This window comes from Oncorhynchus kisutch, linkage group LG21 (assembly GCF_002021735.2).
Source record: "Oncorhynchus kisutch isolate 150728-3 linkage group LG21, Okis_V2, whole genome shotgun sequence".
In the NCBI taxonomy this organism is placed as follows: Eukaryota; Metazoa; Chordata; class Actinopteri; order Salmoniformes; family Salmonidae; genus Oncorhynchus; species Oncorhynchus kisutch.
Genome location: NC_034194.2, coordinates 3,634,192 through 3,661,686, shown reverse-complemented (window position 1 = coordinate 3,661,686; position 27,495 = coordinate 3,634,192). Strand labels below are relative to the sequence as shown.

At 42.6% G+C, this 27,495-nt stretch overlaps 2 protein-coding genes across 4 annotated transcripts in view; both read right to left on the bottom strand.

The window, feature by feature from the left end:
• The window catches only part of LOC109866276 (protein sel-1 homolog 1), a 79,966-nt gene extending 67,178 nt beyond the window's left edge, over nt 1-12,788 (bottom strand). For both annotated transcript variants that reach the window (XM_020454849.2, XM_020454850.2), the window contains exons 1-3: nt 12,244-12,788; nt 11,975-12,018; nt 7,401-7,605 (exon numbers count right to left, since the gene is read on the bottom strand). In XM_020454849.2, the coding sequence (XP_020310438.1) occupies nt 7,401-7,605; nt 11,975-12,018; nt 12,244-12,331 (337 nt within the window). In that variant the 5' untranslated portion in view covers nt 12,332-12,788. The remainder of the gene's footprint in view (nt 1-7,400; nt 7,606-11,974; nt 12,019-12,243) is intronic.
• Nucleotides 12,789-13,358: 570 nt separating this feature from the next.
• On the bottom strand, nt 13,359-27,040 carry LOC109866475 (activator of 90 kDa heat shock protein ATPase homolog 1). Of its 2 annotated transcripts, XM_031800986.1 has the most exons (10): nt 26,607-27,040; nt 22,300-22,490; nt 19,749-19,831; nt 19,502-19,612; nt 19,113-19,230; nt 18,909-19,000; nt 18,322-18,447; nt 16,772-16,873; nt 16,614-16,665; nt 13,359-13,878 (listed from the first exon to the last, which is right to left on the bottom strand). In XM_031800986.1, the coding sequence occupies exons 5-10, from the start codon at nt 19,177-19,179 to the stop codon at nt 13,706-13,708; spliced, it is 612 nt and encodes a 203-aa protein (XP_031656846.1). In that variant the 5' UTR covers nt 19,180-19,230; nt 19,502-19,612; nt 19,749-19,831; nt 22,300-22,490; nt 26,607-27,040; the 3' UTR covers nt 13,359-13,705. The 2 variants fall into 2 exon arrangements, with proteins under 2 accessions (XP_031656846.1, XP_020310751.1); XM_020455162.2 differs by lacking the exon at nt 19,502-19,612.
• Nucleotides 27,041-27,495: the final 455 nt, after the last annotated feature.

Here is a 27,495-nt window from a genome sequence, read left to right as displayed (position 1 = left end):
ACTGAAGATCAATAAGCTCAATTTGTAGGTCAGTGGGAGCGTTATCCACATTGAAGGTGAAAGGAGAGATAACCAACAGCATTTCAACACTTTGAAATACTAAAAACGACAAGAAAACTCACGGTTCAAAGCACGCAGCAGAGATGTATACTTCTCCCGCTGGTCATCTGATAGGGAACAGGCCAGTAGTGCCGGAAGGTGGGTGAGATTTTTGGCTTCTACTTGGAAGGTCAGGAGGAGTAATTTTCCCTTGAAGGCTTTGACAAGGCTGTACATCTGATGTGCAAAAAGGCCCTTCCCTTATAGTTTGGAATTCAGTTAATTAATAAAGGCTATGATGTCCACGGTGAAGGCAAAATCAGCCAACCATTCTTTATCTTGCAGTTGAGGGAAATCCAAATTTTTCCCTTTCATTTGCAAAAACTCTGCAATCTCCGACTTCAGGTCCCACGCCCTTTAAAGAACCTTCCCCAAACTCAGCCATCTCATGTTTGTGTGGTAGGGGAGAGCTGCATGACCCGACTCGGTCTCTTCCAACAGTGAGAAAAACTGCCTGTGGTTTTAAGATTCTGCTCTTAAGTTTATCACTTTAGTGAATGTATCCAGAACATGGCAGAACACCTCCTGATAAATAATGCAATGCAGGAAAATAATTCTGATCTGGGTTCAGCTCAGCTACTTGATCTCATATCCTTTTAAAAAGGCTAACATTTTTTCCTGTCAAGTTTGGGCACCGATCAGTGGTCACACTGGATAACTTTTCAAAACTCACTCACACTTACTAACCTCCTCCAATAAATATTTCCCTGTGTTTGTGCTCTTAATTGACTGCACTGAAGCAAGCTCCTCTGTAATTTCAAAGTCTGGGGTTATGACTCCTTTACCTCGTCTTTCAACTGCTGTTCATATTCTCTGCGATATCCTCAACACGCCGTGTCACTGTTCATCTTGACAAGTAAACATTTTCAAACAACTCTTTCTTCTCGGAGCAAAGTATTGCTGCAGTCAATTAAATATTATTTAATGAATTCGCCCTCAGCGAATGGCTTGCTATGTTTAGCAATATTGTGGGACAGTACATAGCTAACTTTCGCAATTCCGTTGTTTGCTGAAAGCAGTTTTGTGAAAAGTCCTTGCTGCTTTTGCAACTGAGAAAGCAACACTTTCGATGCACTTGCCCTCTGCTCAGAAGACATATTCCTATATGTCTCTGCATGATTTGCCTGGAAGTGTCGGGACAAGTTGTACTCTTTCAAGACAGCGATGCTCTGTTTGCACACAGCTTTCCCTGATACCTCAATAAAGACATATTTCGATGTCCACTCTTGCTGGAACACCCTATATTCATTGTCTACTTTCCTTTTCTTTGAAAAACTCATTTTTGCACAATTTCTAGCTAGCTAGTTTTTGTAACTGTGACGTGTGTCTCAGCCCGTCAGTCATGGTCTGTCCTCGTGCAGTTATTTATAAGTGCCTTCAAAATAAATGTCACAAGCGGTGGGAGTTAAATCATTACACAATGGCGAGTATTCTTTGGGCTTTTACTTTGAATAACAAATACGTTTTTCAAAACTTTACTATCGCAAATTCTTGTTGTGATCGGAGCATGATTCCGCGGGCCGTATTGAAATCAGGTCGCCAGCCGCAAACTAAGATTGAATCCTACTACGCCGGGTCTGACGCTTGTTGGATGTGGCAGGGCTTGCAAACTATAATGGATTACAAAGGGAAACCCAGCTGCGAGCTGCCCAATGACAAAAGCCTACCAGATTAGCTAGATTCCTATGGTCGCTTTGAGGCAAGCAACACTGAACCATGCATGACAGCACCTCCGTAGTCAATGTGAGTAAGACCTTAAAACAGGTAGGCATTCACAAGGCCAGACATATTACCAGGACATGTACTCTGAGCATGCGCTGACCATGACTGAAATGTTCAACCTCACCTTGACCCAGACTGTATTACATTTCAAGCAGACCACCATAGTCCCTGTGCCCAAGAACCTGTCTATTGCCCTGTAGCACTCACATCTGTAGCCATGAAATGCCTTGCAACACCACCATCCCAGACACATTACAATTTGCCTACCACCAACAGATGACACAATCTCTATTGCACTGCCCTTTCCCACCTGGACAAGAGGAATACCTACGTGAGAATGCTATTCATTGACTACAGCTCAGCGTTCAACACCATAGTGCCCACAAAGCTCATCACTAAGCTCAGGACCCTAGGACTGAAAACCTCCCTCTGCAACTGGATCCTGCACTTCCTGGTGGGCTGCCATCAGATGGTGAGGGTAGGTAACAACACTTCCACCACACTGACCCTCAACACAGGGGGGTCCCCTCCTGTACTTTGTTCACCCACAACTGCATAGCCGCACACGACTCCAACAACATCAATATGTTTGCTGACGACACACTGGTGTTTGGCCTGATCACCGACGACGATGAGACAACCTATAGGGAGGTGGTCAGTGACTATGGCAGTGAGGTGCCAGGACAACAACCTCTCCTTCAATGTCAGCAAGACAAAGGAGCTGCTTGTGGACTACAGGAAATGGAGGGCCGAGCATGCCCCCATCCACATCGATGGAGTGGAGTGGGTCGAGAGCTTCAAGTTCCTCGATGTCTATATCGTAAAGGAATGATCATGGTCCCCACACACAGCTGCACCATTGAGATCATCTTGACTGGCTGCATCACCGCTTGGTATAGCAACTGCTTGGCATCCGACCACAAGGCGATACAGAGGGTTGTACGTATAGCCCAGTACATCACTGGAGCCGAGCTCCCTGCAATCCAGGACTTCTATACCAGGCGGTGTCAATGGAAGGCCCTACCGAAGTCAGACTATTCTCTCTGCTACCGCACGGCAAGAGGTATCGATTCAGAAAGTCTGGAACCAGCAGGACCCTGAACAGCTTCTACCTCGTACCCCTGCACGTCGACTCAGTACTGGTACCCCGTGTATATAACCAAGTTATCGTTACTCATAGTTTATTTCTTCCTTTTGTTATTATCTTTCAATAACTTCAGTTGTTTTCTCCTCTAGACTGTTGGGAAGGGCCAGTAAGTAAGCCGTTCACTGTTAAGTCTACCCTAGAGTTTCCGATAGATGGAAATTACCAACTTTTTGGTCGATAAAAAAGAAATGAAAAACTGATGAAACTTTTGCTGGCTAAAATGACCAGGATACATTTTTTAAATACCAGTCAATGGAAATACATTTGACCATCATGCTTATTGGTTTACAGGTAAATTTGCGTAATTGAGTGAAATTAAATTGGCCTGTGTGTATATTCATTAGTCATCATGCATCTTACTTATCGAACACAACTATCACATGCGCACAGCATACAGAGCCTATTTTGAGCAGGATTTCTCCTGCAGCTCCTCAGGCATTGTTTTACCTTGGTTCAAAGTAGCCTATAGGCAAGCTTACAGTGGGGCAAAAAAGTATTTAGTCAGCCACCAATTGTGCAAGTTCTCCCACTTGAAAAAATGAGAGGCCTGTAATTTTCATCATAGGTACACTTCAACTATGACAGACAAAATGAGAAGAAAAAAATCCAGAAAATCACATTGTATGATTTTTTATGAATTTATTAGCAAATTATGTTGGAAAATAAGTATTTGGTCAATAACAAAAGTTTATCTCAATACTTTGTTATATACCCTTTGTTGGCAATGACAGAGGTCAAGCCTTTTCTGTAAGTCTTCACAAGGTTCACACACACTGTTGCTGGTATTTTGGCCCATTCCTCCATGCAGATCTCCTCTAGAGCAGTGATGTTTTGGGGCTGTTGCTGGGCAACACAGACTTTCAACTCCCTCCAAAGATGTTCTATGGGGTTGAGATCTGGAGACTGGCTAGGCCACTCCAGGACCTTGAAATGCTTCTTACGAAGCCACTCCTTCGTTGCCCGGGCGGTGTGTTTGGGATCATTGTCATGCTGAAAGACCCAGCCACGTTTCATCTTCAATGCCCTTGCTGATGGAAGGAGGTTTTCACTCAAAATCTCACGGTACACAGCCCCATTCATTCTTTCCTTTACACGGATCAGTCGTCCTGGTCCCTTTGCAGAAAAACAGCCCCAAAGCATGATGTTTCAACCCCCATGCTTCACGGTACGTATGGTGTTATTTGGATGCAACTCAGCATTCTTTGTCTTCCAAACACAACGAGTTGAGTTTTTACCAAAAAGTTATATTTTGGTTTCATCTGACCATATGACATTCTCCCAATCTTCTTCTGGATCATCCAAATGCTCTCTAGCAAACTTCCAGACGGGCCTGGACATGTACTGGCTTAAGCAGGGGAACACGTCTGGCACTGCAGGATTTGAGTCCCTGGCGGCGTAGTGTGTGCTTTGTTACTTTGGTCCCAGCTCTCTGCAGGTCATTCACTAGGCCCCCCCCCCCCCCCCCCCCCCCGTCATAGTTGAAGTGTACCTATGATGAAAATTGCAGGCCTCTCTCATCTTTTTAAGTGGGAGAACTTGCACAATTGGTGGCTAACTAAATACTTTTTTGCCCCACTGTACATTTTATTCTACCATTTTGCATGCCAGTTACTATTTTCATATGCGCATTTTCGTGGAAGTTTAATTTCAATAATAACGTTTTTGTTTCTCAAAATCATTGTCATGCAGTTAATCATAAAAATCTGAATTAAAATGATAAAAATCTAAAAGTTAAAAGTCAACTAATGAGAGATCACCAGCCTCTGCCATATGGACACATTGATACACCGTGAACCGTTGGCGGCTAAAGTAATGAGCACATGGAACTCATTGCCTATAGTCCAAAGCAGCAGTAGGCCGATAACTTCCCTTGCTCTTTCAAACTTGGTGATTATCGAGGATTTTTTTATTTTCAAATAGCTTACTGTGAGGAACTATAGTTATAATATATTAGCATTTGTAATGGATGTTAAAAAAACACTTTGCTACAGTTCGCAGAGCAGGCCAGGTACTTCGATGCGTGCGCTCCCTCAACGTTATCAGGTGAGAGAAACCAGACATGCTCATTGCTCACATGGAACACTTCAAACAAAAGAATGAAAAAAAAATGGACAAATCTCAAATGATGGTTATGAAATAAACCAAAACTTGTTTCTCACAAGCGTAGCAGGTTGTGAAATCTGCAAATAATGTTTCCACTCCGAGAATGACAAAGGTAAATGACTAATAACTGCATTATCAGAAATTAATGTAACCAAATGATGGGGATTAACGGTATTGATTAAAGAAAAAAAATCTAAGGGCAAACCATTCACATAATGAAACAATGAGCGAGAACTGGCGGGAGATAGCTGAGCCATTCTGGAGAGACTTGCCTATATCTTCGACCTCTCCCCTTCTTCAACATTTTAAACTATAGTAACATTATCTTTACATATTTTAGATGCTTTTCACTGAGAGCAGTAACTCAATAATCAGCTAGGCCTATTGCCACACATGCTGACCAAACTGCGGGCTTCCCAAACGAGCTTGTGATTTGAAACAATCCACAGCTATTTATTTTAAAGAAGCTAATGATCTTCCATTCCTCTGTGGCTAAGTCATGATCTCTGGTGAAGAATTTATGATTTGAATTATTTCTGAATCATTTTGGCAAATGTATTTCCCTTTACTTCCCTATTGGACCCACCGCTGGTGCCATTTCTCTCTTGTTTTATTGGTTTTCATATCAACTTTATTTTGTTGTCCAGAAGCCAAAGGCACAAGGCTAGTAATATTAGCAACCCATGCTAGTTGTTGCATCTTTAGATCTCTACATTTCTAACAGAGATACCTGTCACATATGGGACTGATATCAGGTGTGCTGTTTAGAATGGCATTTTCCTGCGAATTGCATTTTGGCAAATGTTTGGAAATGACGTTTTATTGGCTGCTTTATTACAAGACTTAAGAACCATTACCATAATCTAAATGTGATTTCTGTCATTCTGAGCACAGTGGGTGGACTACCTAACCCTTTTCCTTTCTTAATAGGTCAGAAAAAAAAAGAAGAAATGTCCCCTTTTCAGGACCTGTCTTTCAAAGATAATTCGTAAAAATCAAATAGCTTCACAGATCTTCATTCATTGTAAAGGGTTTAAACACTGTTTCCCATGCTTGTTCAATGAACCATAAACTATTAATGAACATGCACCTGTGGATGGTCGATAAGACTAACAGCTTACAGACGGTAGGCAATTAAGGTCACAGTTATGAAAACTTAGGACACTAAAGAGGCCTTTCCACTGACTCTGAAAAACACAAAAAGAAAAACGCCCAGGGTCCCTCTGCGTGAACATGCCTTAGACATGCTGCAAGTTGGCATGAGGACTGCAGATGTGGCCAGTGCAATAAATTGCAATGTCCGTACTGTGAGATGCCGAAGACAGCACAACCGGGAGACAGGACGGACAGCTGATCATCCTCGCAGTGGCAGACCACGTGTAACAACACCTGCACAGGATCAGTACATCTGAACATCACACCTGCAGGACAGAAACAGCACAAACCCACCATCGCTGGACCAGACAGGACTGGCAAAAAGTGCTCTTCACTGACGAGTCGCGGTTTTGTCTCACCAGGGGTGATGGTCGGATTCGCGTTTATCGTCAAAGGAATGAGCGTTACACCGAGGCTTGTGGTCTGGAGCGGGATTGATTTGGAGGTGGAGGGTCCGTCATGGTCTGGGGCGGTGTGTCACAGCATCATCGGACTGAGCTTGTTGTCATTGCAGGCAATCTCAACGCTGTACGTTACAGGGAAGACATCCTCCTCCCTCATGTGGTACCCTTCCTGCTGGCTCCTCCTGACATGACCCTCCAGCATGACAATGCCACCAGCCATACTGCTCGTTCTGTGGGTGATTTCCTGCAAGACAGGAATGTCAGTGTTCTGCCATGACCAGTGAAGAGCCCGGATCACAATCCCATTGAGCATGTCTGGGACCTGTTGGATCAGAGGGTGAAAGCTAGGGCCATTCCACCCAGGAATGTCCGGGAACTTGCAGGTGCCTTGGTGGAAGAGTGGGGTAACATCTCACAGCAAGAACTGGCAAATCTGGTGCAGTCCATGAGGGGGAGGATGCACTGCAGTACTTAATGCAGCTGTTGGCCACACCAGATACTGACTGTTACTTTTGACCCCCCCCCCTTTGTTCAGGGACACATTATTCAATTTCTGTTAGTCGCATGTCTGTGGAACTTGTTCAGTTTATGTCTCAGTTGTTGAATCTTGCTATGTTCATACAAATATTTACACACGTTTGCTGAAAATAAATGCAATTAACAGTGAGTGGAAGTTCGTTTTTTTTGCTGAATCGACTGAATGAGCCCCAAAATGTGCTATGATGATATTAGTGAAATCGTGAAAATTTGTTTGTCCTGGCTGTCCTTACTCTCTTTGGGCCTTTCCTCAACGGGAGGAGGTTGGGTGGGCAAGTCCTCCTTCTCTTCCCCCTCTTGCCCACCCTCCTGGACCCCACCATCAGGTCTTCTCTCCACCTCACGCTGCGGGGCCTCCCTGGCGGAAGTCACCATTCCTGCTACAATCCTGGAACCTACTGGGTCCTCTTCCTCCTCAGAGTTGGGGTCATGGTAAGACTAGAGGGGGGAAACAACCAATATGAGATGGTGGAGGGGAAACAAAGGCATTCTAAGTCACGTCATGTTACATGATGAAATATAACTTATTCTACTGTCATTAGCTTGAAGGTTAGTGGGTGAGTGTAACACCAACGCTACACAAATCTGCTTTGGTCAGTTCTTTGCTAAACAACCATACCATGAGACATCAATGTCTTCATCACTGGACAAGATAAATGGTTAAGATTGATATAATTTAAAAGCTTATAAACAGGGTTGTCAAATATATAATCTTTAATACAAATTGTCATTTTAACCATCAACTCAAATTATTTTCATATTCACAGATGTTGCATCTTACATCATCTGAGGTTTTCGTGTTGTGCCCACCATCAGTTGAGACATGACCTTGAATACAGGATGCCATGTTTTGACTGATAAATGTACTAAAATGGGAAGATAATTGAAATGTCTACTTCCAAATGGTACCATAAAGATGGTTGGAGGTCCAGATATCAGAGAATGTTTGACGAATGGGAAGATCTGTTGTTTTAAATTATACTGTCAATCCTCCATAGAAAACCTATTTAAATCATAGAAATATAGATAACTGAATAGACATGACAATTTGAGCTGACATTCAACGGTGGGTGGACCGTTGGACATCTTTGTGGTAGTAATTAGAAGTTACAATTTCAATGGTGTACCTGATAGACCGCAGTGGTCTAAAGGGATAGGTCCATTCTGTTGCTATGATTGAAATGACACCCACCCTGTATTCAAGAGCATGTTGTCTCAACCGACGGCAGGCACAACACAAAAAACTTTGATGACATAATAGGATCTAAGCTACAACATACGCAAATATGAAGTTTGCGTTTTTAGATAGAGGTTAAAGGTTAAATCATTCCGACCTCTTCTTCTATGAGCAAAACAAGTTGTGTTTAAAACAAAAGGCATGCTGTCAAAAAGAGATTGAATTCAAAAGGATTAACCACTTTGACTGGGCTGAGCGGGAGCTGACCTCCCGTAGGGGTTGGACCGCCAAGAGACCAGAGTTGGCTAATTGGGATGTAGGGTTTGCACATAGCGCCTGAAGGTAGCAGTGCTCAGTAGGCAAGCACCACGGATGTAATGATGTGAGCTTTGACTGGAAGCCAGTGGAGTGCACGGAGGAGCAACATGAGGGGTGACATGAGAGAATTTAGGAAGGTTGACACCAGATGGGCTGCAACGTTCTGGATAAGTTACATGGATTTGAAGGAACAAGTGGGAAGCCCAGCCAACAGAGACTTGCAGTAATCCAGACGGGATATGACGAGTGCCTGGAATAGGATCTGCGCCGCTTCCTGTGTGAGGCAAGGTTGTACTCTACGGATGTTGTAGAGCATGAACCTGCAGGAGCGAGTCACTGCTTTGATGTTTGCAGAGAACAATAGGGTGTTGTCCAGGGTCACATCAAGGTTCTTTGTACTCTGGGAAGGGGACACCGTGGAGTTGTCGACCGTAATAGAGAGGTCTTGGAGAGGGCAGGCCTTCTCCGGGAGGAAGCAGCTAAGTCTTGTCGAGGTTAAGCTTGAGGTGGTGGGCTGACATCAAAGCTGAGATATCTGCCAGGCACTGAGAGATGCGTGTCGCCACCTGGGAGTCAGAAGTGGGAATGAGAAAAGTAGTTGAGTGTCATCCGCATAACAATGACAGGAGAGGCCATGAGAGAATGTGACAGAGCGGAGTGACTTGGTGTATAGAGAAAAGAGGAGAGGGCCTAAAACCAGATCAGGAGCAACCCGCCAGGTAGGATGCATTCCAAGTGTGTGGAGAGCCTGAGACGCCCAGCTCTGAGAGGGTCGAGAGGAGGATCTGGTGGTTCACAGTGTCGAATGCAGAGGATAGATCTAGGAGGATGAGAACAGAGAGATTCAGCTTTGGCAGAGCGGAGAGTGGTCAGGGATGAGTTGATGAGGAATGGGAGAAGGTCTCTAGAGATAGTCTGGAGATGGGAAGAGGGGATGGGGTTGAGTGGACCAGTTGTCGGGCGGCTTGACATCAAGTCGCAGAATTTCATCTGGAGAGAGAGGGGAGAAAGAGGTCAAGGCGTAGGGTAGTTCTGTGTGAGTGGGACCAGTGGATTTAGTAGACTGAGTGAATGAGGATGTATTTTTTTATTTATTACAAAGTAATCTGCAGAGAGGAAGGGGGTGGAGGATTAAGGACGGAGGAGGTGTCGAAAAGTTTCCCAGGGTTGAGTGATAGAAAGCGGCTTCAGCAAAGGATACACAAGAGAAGGTAGAGAGGAGGGTGGAAGAATGATAGGTTGTCTGGAAAGTTTAGTTTTCCTCCAAGTTTTGCTCAGCTGCCTGCAGCCCTGTTCTATGAGTCACTCAGCCAAAGAGCAGAAGGGGAGGGTTGAGCCGGCCGGGAGGAAAGGGGACACTGGGAGTGAAAGTAGGTGGAAAGAGAGTAGGGTTGAAGATGCAGAGTCAGGAGACAGGAGGGAGAAGGATTTTGTGGAAGGAAGAGATGATAGAATAGAAGAGAACGAAGATTGCGACGACGTAATGAATCTAACCAGTCTATCAATATATGACATGTCCATTCGGAAAGTATTTAGACCCCTTGACTTTTTCCACATTTCGTTACAGCCTTACTCTAAAATGGATTTTTAAAAGTACAAAAAAATCTCATAAATCTACACACAAGACCCCATAATGACAAAGTGAACAGGTTTTTATACATTTTTTAAATTGTATAATTAAAAAAGTGTATATATATATATATATATATATATATATATATATATATATATATATATATATATATATTAATTGAAATAAGTATTCAGACCCTTTGCTGTGAGACTCATCCTCAACATGTTTCTACAACTTGATTGGAGACCAACTATGATAAATTCAATTGATTGGACATGATTTGGAAAGGCACACACCTGTCTATATAAGGTCACACAGTTGACAGCGCATGTCAGAGCAAAAACCAAGCCATGAGGGTGAAGGAACTGTCCATAGAGCCCCGAGACAGGATTGTGTCGAAGCACAGATCGGGTACCCAAAAATGTCTGCCACATTGAAGGTCCCCAAGAATACAGTGGCCTCCATATATCTTAAATGGAAGAAGTTTCAAACCACCAAGACTCTTCCTAGAGCTAGGCACCCAGCCAGACTGAGCAATCAGGGGAAAAGGGCCTTGGACTAAGAAGGGCCTTGGATCAAGAACCCAATAGTTACTCTGACAGCTCCAGAGTTCCTCTGTGGAGATGGGAGAACCTTCCAGAAAGACAACCATCTCTGCAGTGGCTCCCGAGTGGCGCAGCCGTCTAAGGCACTGCATCTCAGTGCAAGAGGTGCCACTACAGTACCTAGTTCGAATCCAGGCTGCATCATATCCGGCCGAGATTGGGAGTCCCATAGGGCAGCGTACAATTGGCCCAGCGTCGTCTGGGTTTGGCCGTCATTGTAAATAAGAATATATTCTTAACTGACTTGCCTAGTTAAATAAAAGTCAATAAATAAAAATAACCAATCAGACCTTTATGGTAGAGTGGCCAGACGGAATCCACTCCTCAGTAAAAGGCACATGACAGCCAGCTTGAGAAACAAGGTTCTCTGGTCTGATGAAACCAAGATTGATCTCTTTGAATGCCAAGTGTCACATCTGGCGGAAACCTGGCACCATCCCTACAGTGAAGCATGGTTGTGGCAGCATCATGTAGTGGGGATGTTTTTCTGCAGCAGGAACTGGGAGTCAGGAAAAGATAAACGGAGCAAAGTACAGAGATCCTTGATAAAAACCTGCTCCAGAGCACTCAGGACCTCAGACTGGGGCGAAGGTTCACCTTCCAACAGGACAATGACCCTAAACATACAACCAAGACAACCAAGGCTTCGGGACAAGTCTCTGAATGTCTGAGTGGCCCAGCCAGAGCCCAGACATGAACCCGATCTCTGGAGAGACCTGAAAATAGCTGTGCAGAGACACTCCCCATCCAACTTGACAGAGCTTGAGAGGATCTGCAGCAAAAAAATGGGAGAAACTCCAAATACAGGTGTGCCAAGTTTGTAGTGTCATACCCAAGAAGACAATTGCTGCCAAAGGTGCTTCAACAAAGTACTAAGTAAAGGGTCAGAACTTATGTAAATGTAATATTTCCTTATTTTTGAATATACATTTGCTAAAATCTGTTTTTGCATTGTCATTATGGGGTAGATTGTATGGGGGGGAAACTATTTAATACATTTTAGAATAGGGCTGTAACATAAAAATGTGGATAAAGTCAAGGGGTGTGAATACTTACTGAATGCACTGTATATATTGCTTGTTACATCAAGGTACCTATTTGAACCTAGCAGTAGTGAAATGTGTTTATAGCTACCTTCAATTCAGGAGCATGATCATGATTCCCCTGTAGCTCTTCATCTGTAGAAAGACAAAGAAAATGTAATTGATTAGGCATTGTGCATCAGCTGACAATCCAAACATTTTTCGTTCAAAAAACACCACGTAGAAAAATAAACTACTTTCCTACACAGTATTGATAGTTAGCGCCTTGAAAAAATGTCAACAAGCTTACTACTGCTAGCGTTACAGAATCTGTCAAATTGTATCAACTATGACATCTACCCAGCTGACGTTAAGACTTACCAGCTGCTGTTCCGTGTGAGAAAAATACAAGGAGAACGACCAGGGACAAAACCATCCTCGATGTCTTGAATGACCCTTTAAAATCCATTTCGATTACAAACTAACGACTGCTAGCCAGCTACCTTAGTTAACGAAGTTAGCTCCGTGGCCAATGTTAGTCATCCACGTACTGCTAACTAACATTCACGAGCACAAAGCCCACCAAATACATATTTGATAGCAGCATAGGGTAGGTACACTGTTAGTTTAACTCACGATAGCTAGCTCATGCTTTTTGTTTTACTGCTGACATGGAAAATATTTAGCAGGATAGCTAGCATGTTAGCTAAAAAAAAAACACCCAGTTTCGTTAGCTAGGTACGCGTTCCTGGTCTTTGAAGCCCGTTGATAAATTGCAACGATGTGCTGTTATACCGTTCGCAGTTTATCAGACAGGTAGCTAAACTACCGTTGACCGCCACTTCCTGGTCTCCCCGACAAACCTATCCTAGCACGCGTTGGCTGACATTGACCAACGTAGAGGACGTCATCCAATCCGGTGTGTAAACACACTAAGTTCCTTGAGTGCACGGGGTCGCAAAAAATGTTTCCGCTTGTGGTTCTACACACTTCGACAGACGAAACGCTTTCTGACATAATTCGTGTACGTTTGTGTTGCATAACATGTATTTGGCACGCCAAAAAAAGTAAGCAGTACTAGTCTTAGCATAATTAAGTAATTTAGCAGACGTTGTTATCCAGAGCGACTGACAGGTTTAAATTCGTAGCTCAAAGGCACATCGACAGATTTTCCAGTCGGCTCGTGGATTCAAACCCGTCGATTACTAGCACAATGCTCTTAACCGCTTGGCTACCTGCATAATGGGTATGGTAAGCTGTATACCCATGGGATAATATATTGGAAATATAATTCAAAACCTTTTGTAATTAAATGTACCTCTTGTTGTCCATATTTCATTTGCACTGCAATTTGTTTTGATTTGTTTGTTTGATTCTGTTTGTCAAAAATATCAAGCGTCAGCAACCTTTTTTCAAGAGAAACATCACTGGACATCGGGTAGCCACTAACCAGTAGTCTTGCACAATAAGTCATCATTAAACCCACAAGACCATAATTCAGTAAAAATTGCATTTATTTCAGCACGACACACTTCAAAATGTGCAGAATTGAATAGAGAATACTGATCATTAATTCCAAATACTGTCAGCACGTAAATATACTGTCATTCGAGTGATTGTTTCTACATCTCCTTTGCTTAATCTCAGTGTGGTAAGCAGACCTCGAAGGAAGCCTTGAACCACTGACCCTTACACTGCAAGCCAGTCTTCCAAGTGGAAAGGGCACAGTTTGTCTACGCACACAGTATGGCTAGTGCTACAAGAGATAGTGCCAAAGAGAGTATTCATTCACATTAAATAATCAGGTTCTCTTTTTTGTTTTGTTCATGACTTAGAGTCAATCTCAATAGAGTCGGGCCCCGAATCCAAAAGTTTGTTTGATGGCTTCAAAGTAGTATCTCTTCCAACCCTCCTTCGTCCTATCCTCTTCTCCAGTAGGGACATCTTTACATTCCAGCTTCAGCTCAGTCTCATTGCCTCGATCCTTCATGTTTAGAGTGATAGTCGCATAGTGCTCTGGAAGAGGGAAATCAGAGTGAGTTGTTGCAAAAACAATATATCCAAGCCATTTATGTTACTATCCAGGGTTCCTCAAATCCAGTCATGGGTCTCCAACAGGGTATGCAGGCTTTTGTTCCTGCCCAGTTTCAACACACCGGATCTAACTAATCATCAAGCCTGTGATTAGTTTAATCAGGTATGTTAAAATCAAAATGTATTGGTCGTGTCAACAGATTTACAGGTGTTACAGATGCAGCAAAATGCTTGTTACTAGCTCAAACAGTGCAGTTGAATCATATTTTTAGAACTAAACCAAGATGGAAATCGACAAGCTGTGGTCTAACGGGAACAAATGAGTGATAGTGGGCAGAACAAGCATAGAGGCGGGCAGAGCCAAGCACGCGCTAGCGATATCCTATTGGCGCGTTCCAGTATACAACTGCATATTTCCGTTAAGGAAGTGTACAATAACTCAATTTGCTTTTGCACTCCTAAGCAGCGCATTTAAAAATATATATATTTTTTTTTACTTTTGCAAACGGTAAAGTGCACAAAACTGTCCATAACAGATTCTAATTTTAGGAACAGAAAACTGTATTGATGAGAATTTACAAAATGTCAGCCAAAATCCATCTCGTTCCATCTTCTCCCACTTCCCGCCAGTGAGCTTGCTATCGCTTCCATACAATATTTGGTTGTGAGCGGAAACGCCAACAGGATGCTTCACATTTAGACCGATATCTCACTGGATGTATATCAGTGGTAGAATGTCTAGCAAATACCAAACAAATACACAGATAATCAAAACAAGAAATGTCAGAACGTGTCCAATTAACAAATCCAAAGTAGATATATCACGGGAGCAATGTCAGAATCCAGAATATAAATACAATGCTTCAGAAAGTATTCACACCCCTCGACTTTTTCCATATTGTTGTTACAAAGTGGGATTACAATGGATTTGTCATTTTTTTTGTCAACGATCTAAACAAAATACTCTGTCAAAGTGGAGGAAAAATTATACAATTTGTAATACTTTTTTTTTTTAAACACTAATATACTGGATCTTGATTAAATAAGAATTCATCCCCCTGAGTCAATGCATGTTAGAATCACCTTTGGCAGCGATTACAGCTTTAAATCATTCTGGGTGAGTCTATAAATCTTGCACACCTGGATTATACACTGTAACTAGGCTACTCAGGAACATTCAATGTCATCTTGGTAAGCAATTCCAGTGTATATTTGGCCTTGTTTTAGATTGTCTGCTGAAAGGTGAATGTCTCCCAGTGTCTGTTGGAAAGCATACTGAACCAGGTTTTCCTCTAGGATTTTGCCGTGTAATTACTTGCTGTGTAATTTATCCTTTAAAAAAAAACTGCCCAGTCTTTGTCGATGAAACATACCCATACCATGGAGCCACCATCATGCTTGAAAATATGTGTTGGATTTGACCCAAACAAAACACTTTCTATTCAGGACCAAGTTCATTCTTTGCCACAATTTTTACAGTTTTACTTTAGTGCCCTATTGCAAACATTTGTATTCTGTACAGGCTTCCTTCTTTTCACTCTGCCAATTAGATTGGTATTGTGGAGTAACTACAATGTTTCCTCCCATCACAGCCATTAAACTCTTAACTGTTTTAAAGTTCATTGGCCTCATGTTGAAATCCCTGAGCGGTTTCCTTCCTCTCCAACAACTGAGTTAGGATGGACGCCTGTATCTTTGTAGTGACTGGGTGTATTGATACACGATCTAAAGTGTAATTAATTACTTCAACATGGTCAAAGGGATATTCAATGTCCATATTTTATTCTGATTCTACCCATAGGTGCCATTCTTTAAAAGGCATTGGAAAACCTCCCCGGTCTTTGTGGTTGAATCAGTGTTTGAAATCACTGCTCGACTGAGGGACCTTATAGATAATTGTATGTGTGGAGTCCAGTACATGGGTTTGAGGTAGTCATTCAAAATCATCTTTTCAGATGCAGCTTATGCACATTTTTACTTGCCATAACAAAGGGGTTGAATACTCAATGAATACTTTCAGCGTTTCATTTTTAATTAATTTGTAAACATAATTCAACTGACATTTTAAATTGAGGCCCTGGCGTGACATTTTGATAACCATGTAAATCTCTCTCGGACCAGCTGACTTATCAATATTTTCAGCTCTTTTTACTCTTAGATTCTAAAATGCTAATTAGCGTCAAAGTAGACATCACGCAAGACTACAAATCCCTGCAAGCTCCTTCATGTCATCTCTAGCTGGCACCTTTGCTAACAGGGAGTGTCAATTTAAAACTTGCACAAGACAGTTCACAGAATTGTCCATTTAAAGAAATGTAGCCAATTTATTAATTACTAAATTTAGCTAACAGATGGCTCTGATTCTCTGGATTAACTGTCTCGGAAGGGAGAATAACAATGATCAAGTGTCCTCTCTCTCCCCGTGGAATTTCGGGAGAATTCTCAGATTTCCTTTGTTAAAGTCCTCAGCAACAATAAATGTGGTTTCCAGTTTGCTCTATGAGTGTTATCCTTAGTTCTAGGATGAAACAAAAGCCTGAAAAACCTGTGGGTCCCCAGCAGCTAGTTGAGAAAGCAGTTAGTGTTGTAGAGATTACCTGTATGAGAAATACCTAAGTGGAGACATGCTGAAATTAAAGTTGATATTGAAAGTTACTGAGGTTAAAAGGAGCACACACAAAATCAAGAGGACAACTGGGCAAGGTGGGGAAACCTACCACATGGCCAGGTCTTGAACCTCCATTTCATAACAATCTTCTCATCTTGGACCTAAGAAGTAGAAACAAAGACTACAGTTAGATTTGGACATTCTTCCACAATGGGTTACGATTGACGGATAACAAACATGATCTGAAGAAGACATGTCCTCCCTCACCAGCTCTGTAAACTCTCCGTTGACACTCCCCTCTAGCAGCTGAAACTTCCCTCCTTTTTCTCCGTCGACCACAGCTGCAGCATGGGTGAACGCCTGGACCATCTGCATTACCAGAGTGGAGTCAAATCAATGATTCCTACAAGCTGTCAGCCAATTGTAGTCATGATTCAAAAGAGTTATGGGCCACCAATTTAAAAGTAGGTGGACATTATCTTACAATAGGCAACATTTCTGAACCGGAAGTAATCTACAGAGTTTAAGTCTAATTCACGGAGGTTGCTCCTCATTCCCAATTGAAAGCAACAGTAAAATCCACCATTGGATATACTGTAATTTCCGGACTATAAGCCGCTACTTTATTCCCACACTTTGAACCTTGCGGTTTATACAATGACGCGGCTAATTTATGGATTTTTCCCGCTTTCACAAGATTCATGCCGCCAAAACTGAGCACCGTCGCATAATGTGAGGTAAATCGAGCGCGCTCAAACTTCCCATCATTCTGATTACGGTAGTAATTTTGTCACCCTCATCATGGCAAAGACACAGAGAAATGCATATGATGCAGCTTTCAAGTTGAAGGCGATCGATCTGGCTGTTGGAAAAGGAAATAGAGCTGCTGCATGGGAGCTTGGCCTTAATGAGTTGATGATAAGACGTTGGAAACAGCAGCGTGAGGAACTGACTCGGTGCAAAAAGACAAAAGCTTTCAGAGGGAAGAAAAGCAGATGGCCCAAAGTATTTGCAGCCACTCGACATCAGTGTAAATCGTGCATTTAAGGTGGCGCTCCTTGTTCAGTGGGAGGCTTGGATGACAAGTGGGGAGAAATCCTTCACTAAAACGGGCCGCATGCGAAGAGCATCTTATGGTCAAGTCTGCCAGTGGGTCCTGACAGCGTGGAGCATTGTCAAAAAATCCACTATCATCAACGGGTTTCGAAAGGCTGGACTGCTGCGTGTTGAAGGGGCAGCATGAGCTCAGCGGGGTATTTGCCTCCGGATGAAAGTGACGAGAGTGACAATGAAAACGATCCAACATCGGATGAAGCAATTCTGAGGCTATTCAACTCCGACACCGAAGGAGATGACTTCAGTGGTTTCAGTGCACAGGAGGAAGATGGTGACCAATGACTTTCTTGGTAGGCTACTGTTTTAATTTGTGTTACAAACCGTGTTTCGTCAAAGCCTATTTATTTTTGTTACGAGCCGTGTTTCGTTTAAAGGCTGTGTAAAGTTCATTTCTTTCAATGTACCGGTAGGCACCTGCGGCTTATAGACATGTGCGGCTTATTTATGTACAAAATACATCTTTTTTAATAATTCAGTGGGTGCGGTTTATATTCAGGTGTGCTTAATAGTCCAGCAATTACGGTAAGAGTTCATAAAAAATGTTTGCACTGGTGAAATACCACAGGGGGAAAAACAGGATAAAAATGATATCAAAACCCTTTCTTTAGAAGGCAAACTAGCACATGCACTCAATGATATTCTTACTCTACATTATTAGGGTAACTGAGCTTGTTAACAAGGAAGACTACTTGATCACTCACGTTTTGGTTGATGAAGGTTCTGTACAGCTCATCAGGTGAGGTGAGGAAGGTCTCCTTGAGACTAAACTTGCAGGTTGAAATCTTGACCCCTGTGCTGGATGGTGGAGCAGAAGAAGAGGGACCAATCTGGGGACATACAACAGACAAGCATGATCATGAAGTCCCAGTATTTGTACTTTAGGTGAAGCTTACGTAATACTCGATAAGCCTGAATACTAGATATCCAAAACTTGGAAGTTGAGTAAATTAAATTTTGGAATGGATTGTGGCGCTTTACATTGTATGAAGGGCGGTGGGGATGAACTTCAGTTACATTTTTGCAGATAAAAAAAAAAGCACAAATGTCTTTATTTTGTTTTGCTAATTGGCCTCTTCTTGAACACAACATGTATGGAACATTCCTTACACTGTTATTGCTAGTTGGGTTTTATATCATTACCCCCTTGATACATTGGCTGCGTCCCAATTCTTCTCTTATTGGATTTATGTAAACATTAGCTGGAAGTTTCCACCATTGTTAAATCCATAACGGAAGAGATTGAGGTTAGAGAATCAAGGCGTAAGGTAAGAAGGAAACTGCTACCCACCTGGGTTTTGTCAACTTTGACCTTTGTCTGCGATGGCTGTGGCTTGCTCGCCGCCCCATTCGCCGTGGGCAGGATCATGCCCTGAGTGAACTCTGCAATTATCGGAAACGTTCAAATTCAACTTGTATCAAGCTGAACTATCGCCTATAGAAATATGGCTATGAACAGGCAATAGAGTTAAATAGATTTGAATAATGGCCTCACCTGATTTCAGGTGGCCAACATAGCTCCCCAGGGCAGCTCGCACTTTCTTTGCTCCCTCCTTCCTCATGAGTTCGGTGAGAGGTGTATTGGGTTCATCCTTGCAAAGAACCACACTGATCTGTGCCCCCCCCCAAAAAAAGAGAGCAAAGACAAAACTTATTGTTATGTTAGGTGTGGTCTTGTTCTACCCATATAAAGGAAAGAAATAAACTTAACTCCCTTTGGGCCCACTGATATAGACTAGATGTTGTTGGTGCTCCTATTGGAGAATGGTGTTGGTGCTACAGTTGGAAGTTAGCAGTGATGTTGCCATTACCAATTACTATCATTACAATTTCTTGAATGTTTAGTTTTTCTTTCCATCATTGTTATTTATTTATTTTATTTACTTTTTTGTGATGTCCTTGTATGAAGCCTTGGTGGGGTGAGAGGGAGGGATGGATGGGGGGGAAAGGGACTAGGGATGTTGTACTGTTTTCAATGTCTCTCTGTTCTCATATCTGAAAATTGTTAAATAAAGTAGAAAAGAAACAAATGTAACTTTTTTCAAGAGTAACTAAAATTACAACCAACAGTTAGCAGCTGTCGATTAGCCTGAAAGAGCATGATCCTGAATGGCATTCTGTCATAACCTACATCTAGGTCGTCCATGTCATTTTCATCAGAGAGGTTGGGAACGTCAATGTTCCCTTTGTACTTGATTCCGGTTTTTGATGTTCCTGGGGGAGAAAAAGATCAGATGTCGTCATGAAGCCTACTTTGAAGACAGATACTATGACAACCCACCCACATCTCACTGAACCCCTGGGTCTTCGTGTACGGGAGAATAAAGTTGTCACCACCGATAAATCTAAGATAATCGAGAATTTCAATAAGCATTTTCCTACGGCTGGCTATGCTTTCCACCTGGCTACCCCTAGCAACAGCTCTGCACCCCCCACAGCAACTTGATCAAGCCCCGCTTCTCCTCCACCCAAATCCAGATAGCCGATTTTCTAAAAGAGCTGCAAAATCTGGACCCAGACAAATCAGCTTGGCTAGACAATCTGGACCCTCTTTCAAAAAATTATCCACCCAAATTGAAAAAAATCGAATCAAATGTTATTTGTTACATACACATGGTTAGCAGATGTTAATGCGAGTGTAGCGAAATGCTTGTCCTTCTAGTTCCGACAATGCAGTAGTAACCAACGAGCAATCTAACCTAACAATTTCACAACAACAATTGTTGCCACCCATATTACTAGTCTGTTCAACCTCTTTCGTATCGTCCGAGATCCCCAAACATTGGAAAGCTGCCACGGTCATCCCCCTCTTCAAAGGGGGGGACACTCTGTTTTAGACCCATACTGTTACAGACCTATATCTATCCTACCCTGCCTTACTAAAGTCTTCGAAAGCCAAGTTAACAAATCACCGACCATTTCGAATCCCACCGTACCTTCTCCACTATGCAATCTGGTTTCCGAGCTGGTCATTGGTGCACATCAGCCACGCTCAAGGTCCTAAACGACATAACCACCATCAATAAAAAGACAGTACTGTGCAGCCGTCTTCATTGACCTGGCCAAGGCTTTCGACTCTGTGAATCACTGCATTCTTATCGGCAGACTCAATTGCCTTGGCTTCTCAAACGACTGCCTCGTCTGGTTCACCAACCACTTCTCAGATAGAGTTCCGTGTGTCAAATTGGAGGGCCTGTTGTCCGGACCTCTGGCAGTCTGAGGGTGCCACAGGGTTCAATTCTCGGATCGACTCTTTTCTGTATATATCAATGATGTTGCTCTTGCTGCTGGTGATTCTCTGATCCACCTCTACACAGATGACACCATTCTGTAAACTTCTGGCCCTTCTTTGAACACTTAACTAACCTCCAGACGAGCTTCAATGGCATTACAACTCTCCTTCCGTGGCCTCCAACTGCTCTTAACCCCTCGATATGATTGGTCATATAAAAACCTTGGGACCCAAATGCATAAATGCAAGTAAAACTAAATGCATGCTCTTCAACCGATCGCTCCCCGCACCCACCCGCCCGACTAGCATCACTACTCTGGACGGTTCTGACTTAAATATGTGTACAACTACAAATACCTAAGTGTCTAGTAAGACTGTAAACTCTCCTTCCAGATTGACATTAAGCATCTCCAATCCAAATTTAAATCAAGAATCGGCTTCCTATTTCGCAATATCCTTCACTTATGCTGCTGCTAAACATACCCTCGTAAAACTGACTATCCTACCGATCCTCGACTTTGGCTACGTCATTTACAAAATAGCCTCCAACATTCTACTCAGCAAACTGGATGTAGTCTATCACAGTGCCATCCGTTTTGTCACCAAAGCCCCATATACTACCCACCACTGTGACCTGTATGCTCTCTTTGGCTGGCCCTCGCTTCATATGTCACCAAACCCACTGGCTCCAGGCCATCTACAAGTCTTTGCTAGGTAAAGCCCCGCCTTATCTCAGCTCACTGGTCACCATAGCAACACACACCCGTAGCACACGCTCCAGCAGGTATATTTCACTGGTCATCCCCAAAGCCAACTCTTACCGCCTTTCCTTCAAGTTCTCTGCTGCCAATGACTGGAACGAATTGCAAAAATCACAGAAGCTGGAGACATATCTCCCTCACTACTTCAAGCATTAGCTGTCAGAGCAGCTTACCGATCACTGTACACAGCCAATCTATAAATAGCACACCCAACTACCTCATCCCCATATTGTTAATTATTTTGCACCTTGCAGATCTATCACTACAGTGTTAATGCTAAATTGTAATTATTTCACCACTATGGCTTATTTATTACCTTACCTCCCTAATCTTTCTACATTTGCACACACTGTATATATATATATATATATATATATTTCTCTATTGTGCTATTGACTGTATGTTTGTTTATTCCATGTGTAACTCCGTTGTTTTTGTCGCACTGCTTTGCTTTATCTTGGCCAGGTCGCAGTTGTAAATGAGAACTTGTTCTCAACTGGCCTACCTGATTAAATTAAATAAATAAAAGTTAGTCTCATCACCATGGAAACGATTGCTAAGCTGCACTTAGTTTGGCTCAAAACCCTCTGTTTCAATCAAAATGTGGGATACTTATTGCAGAAAACATCTTACTATATGTTCAACATGAGTTCCATAAAGAGTGGTGTGTGAGAGTGTGCTGCACTCACCGGTCCACGTCGCCTTGACATTCCACTCATAGAAGTAGATGAGCTTTCCCTTGCGGTTGTTGATGGACGCCTCGCCGTCCAGCTTCGGGACGTCGGTGACCTCGCAGCTCCCCTCGGGGCCCTCCACGCGCAGCCCCAACAGGAGCTCCTTCAGCTTGTCTGTCGACCAGCCTGTCACATCACGCTCCGTCCTGTAGGGACACGCAATGAATTCATATATTCAACTGGGTTGTGTTCATTAGGGCACACAGTCACCCAACAAAAAAATTCTGTAACAGAAACAAGTATTTGTTCCTGGAGAACTTCCCCGTATCAGACCACTCATATTTTGTGCCTTGTGTAATGAACTAGTAAAACTGTGATATGGTCATTTAGCTGTCAACATTGGCACAGTGACATGTTCAGTATGTGTGGCCCGTGCGGGTGTCAAACCCACAACCCAGGTGTTGCTGGCACCATGCCAGCAAAGCTCCATTGTAGCAGTGTGTGCATAGCCCTAGATGGACTCAAAAGAAAGGTTATTGAAAGGGATTACTATCCTTAGGCAAGTGAATTTTTCCTTCAGAAATATAGTTCAATTGGGTTTATTTACATGATAATAAATATACATTACTTTCTGAAGACAAATCACACCCCTGGACCTTTTCCAGATTTTAAATGGATTCAATTGACGTGCTTTTGTCACTGGCCTACACACAATACCCCACAAAGTGGATTAAAAACCAACAACTAATGAATAAATTAAGTATTCAATCCCTTTTATGTCAAGCCTAAATCTTGATTAACAGCCACATACTAAAATGCATGGACTCTTGTGTGCAATAAGAGTTTAACATGAGTTTTGAATGACTAACTCATCTCTGTACCAAACACATACAGATAATTGTAAGGTCCCTCAGGGGAGCAGTACATTTCAAACACAGATTCAACCACAAAGACCAGGGAGATTCTCCAATGCCTCTTAAAGAAAAGGGGGCCTATTGGTAGATATAATAGCACGGTGAAGTTAATTACACTCTGGATGGTGTATCAATACACAGAGTCACTACAAAGATACAGGCGTCCTTCCTAACCCAGTTGTTGGAGAGGAAGGAAACCGCTCAGGGATTTCAACATGAGGCCAATGGTGACTTTAAAACAGTTACAGAGTTTAATGGCTGTGATGGGAGAAAACGGAAGATGGATCAACAACATTGTAGTTACTCCACAATACTAACCTAATTTACAGACTGAAAAGGAAGCCTGTACAGAATAAACATATTTTTAAAAAGCATCCAGTTTGCATCAATGCACTAAAGTAATACTGCAAAAAATGTGGCAAAGCAATTAACTTTCTTTTTGTACTGAATACAAAGTGTTCAAATCCAACACATTACGTATTTTTTTCAAGCATAGTGGTGCCTGTGTGTTATTGACCGGGGAGTGTCAAGATAAAAAAAATTTAAAGCAACGGAACAGAGCTAAGCACAAGCAAAATGTGGAAAACCTGGTTCAGTCTGCTTTCCACCAGACACTGGGAGATGAATTCACCTTTCAGCAAGACAACCTAAAACACAAGGCCACATCTACACTAGAGTTGCTTACCAAAAAGACAGTGAAGACAGTTCCGACTTAAAATCTACTTGAAAATCTCTGGCAAAACCTGAAAATGTCTGTCTAGTAACAAGCAACTACCACTTTGACAGAGCTTGAAGAATTTTTTTAATAATCAAAAATAAAAAAAATGGCAAATGTTGCGCAATCCAGGTGTGGAAAGCTCTTAGAGAACCAGACAAGAGATATTCTGTATTTCATTTTTCAATAAATCTGCCAACATTTCGAAAACCATGTTTTCACTTAGTTATTAAGAGGTATTGTGAGTAATGGAAAAATATATTAAATCCATTTTGTATTGAGGCTGTAACAAAATGCGGGAAAAAAATCAAGGGGTATGAATACTTTCTGAAGGCACTATATTTACAGTTATTTTACTTATTAAGTCAGACTAAATTATATGAGAAGTAAACTGAGAAACAATGAGTCCAAGACAGTTCACAAAAGAACATACCAGAGGGGCATCATTTACTAGGATCACCTCGTTACCGCCAGTGTTGAATACACATTGAGCTCGTTGACAAATCAAACCACGGGACACTTTTTCACATATTTGCCAAAAAGGTCCACAGTGGGTCTGTGTAAGCAAATATAAATGTATTGGGAGACAGGTTTATGGCAGTGAATGTCATTCACTTACAGCTATAGTATTTCTCAGCTAAGTAACATAAGTAGGCCTACAGTATCACAGAGAGGTCAAAACAGGTATTGTGTGTGAGAATATCCTGTGTCCACAGCAACACGATTGATTATTCTCTAACCCCAGTGCATGTGGTGTATATGCCACAATGGAGTGTACATCACTGACGACCTGAAATGGTCCCCTCACACAGAGAGTATGGTGTAGGGGGCTGAAGACATTTGGCTTGGCCTCCAAGACCCTCACTAACTTCTACAGATGCACCATTGAGAGCATCCTGTCGGTCTGCATCACCGACTGGTACGACAATTGCACTGTCTACAAATGCAGGGCTCTCCAGAAGGTGGGCCAGCCAGCCCAACACATTGGGGGCACACAGCCTGCTCCCCAGGACATTTACAGCACCTGGAGTAAAAGGCCAAGAAGATTATCAAGGACCTCAGCCACCGAACCACAGCCTGTTCACCCCGCTAACATCTAGGAGGAGGAGACAGTACAGGTACATCAAAGTCTGGAGGAAACCATACGGTGAAGCATGGTGGCGGCATCATGCTGTGTGGCTGTTCTGCAGCGGCAGGACCTGGGAGACTAGTCAGGATCGGGGCAAAGATGAACGGACACCTGTTCTACAATGTGCCAGCAACAGAACATGAGACCCTTTGTTGGCATAATTGATCTCTTTCGGGCAGAGTACGTACTCCTTATTGCAAGAGGGAAAGTGTGTGGTGTTCCTTTTCACCTCAATTGGCATCCAGCTTAAAGCCAGGCCCAGCTCCACTTGATCCCTGAATCCCCTTGTTTAACAAGCGACATCTAATTTTCACCTAATTCTCCCATTCTGAAAATTAACCAGAGGGAAAACATTCGTAATTTACATAGGCTTCCTCAGACAGACCTGGCATTTTGGCAGCGCTAGGTTGCTATGCAGCAGCAGAGCTCGTGACTTCACGCTCCAGACCAGACACTGGGGGCCTGGTTTATATGGACCAACATCACACGCACAATGAATGTTTTATACCAAGGCAGTTGTGTTAAGTACTTAAGTGTACATTAAAGTACTACTTAAGTAGTTTGGGGTATCAATACTTTCTTTATATTTGACAACTTTCACTATATTCCTAAAGAAAATTATGTACTTTTTACTCCATACATTTTCCCTGACACCCAAAAGTACATTATATTTAGATGTTTTATTTAACTAGGCAACTCAGTTAAGAAGAAATTCTTATTTACAATGATGGCCTACCCCAGCCAAACCCATAACCTGGACGACGCTGGGCCAATTGTGCTCCGCCCTATGGGACTCCCAATCACGGCCTGTTGTGATACAGCCTGGAGTCAAACCAGGGTCTGTAGTGACACCTCTAGCACTGACATGCAGTGCCTTAGACCGCTGCGCCACTCAGAAGCCCAATGCATAGCAAGACAGAAAATGGTCCAATTCACACACTTATCAAGAGAACATCCCTGGTCATCCCTACTGCCTCTGACCTGGCGGACTTACTAAACACAAATGTTTTGTTTTTAAATTATGACTGAGCATTGGAGTGTGACCCTGGCTATCCGTAAATTTGAAAAAACTATCGTGCTTTTAATTATCCACACTTTTCCTTTTGACACTTAAGTATATTTTAGCAACTACATTTACTTTTAATACTTAGGTATATTTAAAAACATACTTTTAGATTTTTACTCAAGAAATATGTTAGTATTTTACTGGGTGACTTTCACTTGAGTCATTTTTTTATTAAAGGTATATTTACTTTTCCGCAAATATGAGAATTTAGTATTTAGTACTTTTTCCACCACCGCCCAAAGGTGATGACTAACTATTTATTTATTTACTATTTACTATTTTTAGGCATTTTCCACTGACTTCTCTATGTGGGAGTCTGGGTCGGGCGTTATTTAAACTGCAGTGCAGTACCGAAGCAAAACTGTTGTGGGAGCAGTCTAAACCGTGTTGCTACTTCCGGAACCCTTGCCTTGGTCTGATAGCTTGCCAGTGAGCAGGCCTTTCCAACTGCATCTCGAAAGGCAGTGTGCTTTCTTCAACTAGGCTAACGTTACTCACCAATGCCAGTTGTTGACGTTTGTTGCATCGGCTCTCTCCTCCACGATCCAGCGTGGATCTCCTTCTCCCCATTTAGCCATGACGACAGTAGTAACTTACTATCAAACAAGCTGTACAATTGCGTCCCCGAAGCTTGCTAACGCCAACTAACTAGCTAGCTAAATTAATCGCAAATGCCGGCACCGAAAGGAACGAACGTGATGATTAGCTAGCTAACGTTAGCAAGCTAAACCGATTAAGTACATAAGTGGACTATTATCTAAAATTGCGTTATGGCCGTAACTATGTTCCTGAGCGACGGTTTTCCTCTTGGTTTATGACCCTGGTCTTTCTAGAAAAGTCGTTTTGACATGCAAGGAGCTTTCGCCATTACCATATGAAGGTGGTGTACAGCTACAGACGGAAGTGACGCATATACCCCCCCCCCCCCCAAAAAAAATGCAGCAGCAGAGTTCCTTCTTCGTCTGTAGATTTTGTTTATGGCAGTTGGCAACCAACTTTAAGTTGCATTACCGCCACCAACTGGATTGGAGTGTGGACCAGAGTCAGTGAAGGTCTAAATCATGTTCACTTACAACTGATTCTACTCCTTCCTCAACATCTCTTACCATCTCAAACATCCCTAGATCTATCACTGGCTGAGGGAGAAACCAAGGTGGAATGCCAGGAAGAACCACAGAGGGGCTAAACTCCCTCCCAAGCAACACCATCTTGCTCGCCATGTCATTGCCTATCCACCCAAAGCTTGTACTCAGATTTCATTCATTTCCCCAGCACTATAAGAGTACCTTTTTTTGTAGGATGTGTAACCTTATGTTCTTGTACATTTACCCAATATGTCATGCTAACTATTGTCTTCTTCTCTACCTGTATCGCTGCCAACAGGGAG

What these genes read in the sequence shown, in the direction of transcription:
- LOC109866475 (XM_020455162.2), bottom strand. Translation starts at nt 26,686, where the DNA reads ATGGCTAAATGGGGAGAAGGAGATCCACGCTGGATCGTGGAGGAGAGA. An exon ending in TGTTGGCCACCTGAAATCAG is followed by an intron (nt 19,001 to 19,112) that starts GTGAGGCCATTA and finishes CGATAATTGCAG; the next exon opens with AGTTCACTCAGGGCATGATC. An exon ending in GAACCTTCATCAACCAAAAC is followed by an intron (nt 16,874 to 18,321) that starts GTGAGTGATCAA and finishes CTGGTAATGCAG; the next exon opens with ATGGTCCAGGCGTTCACCCA.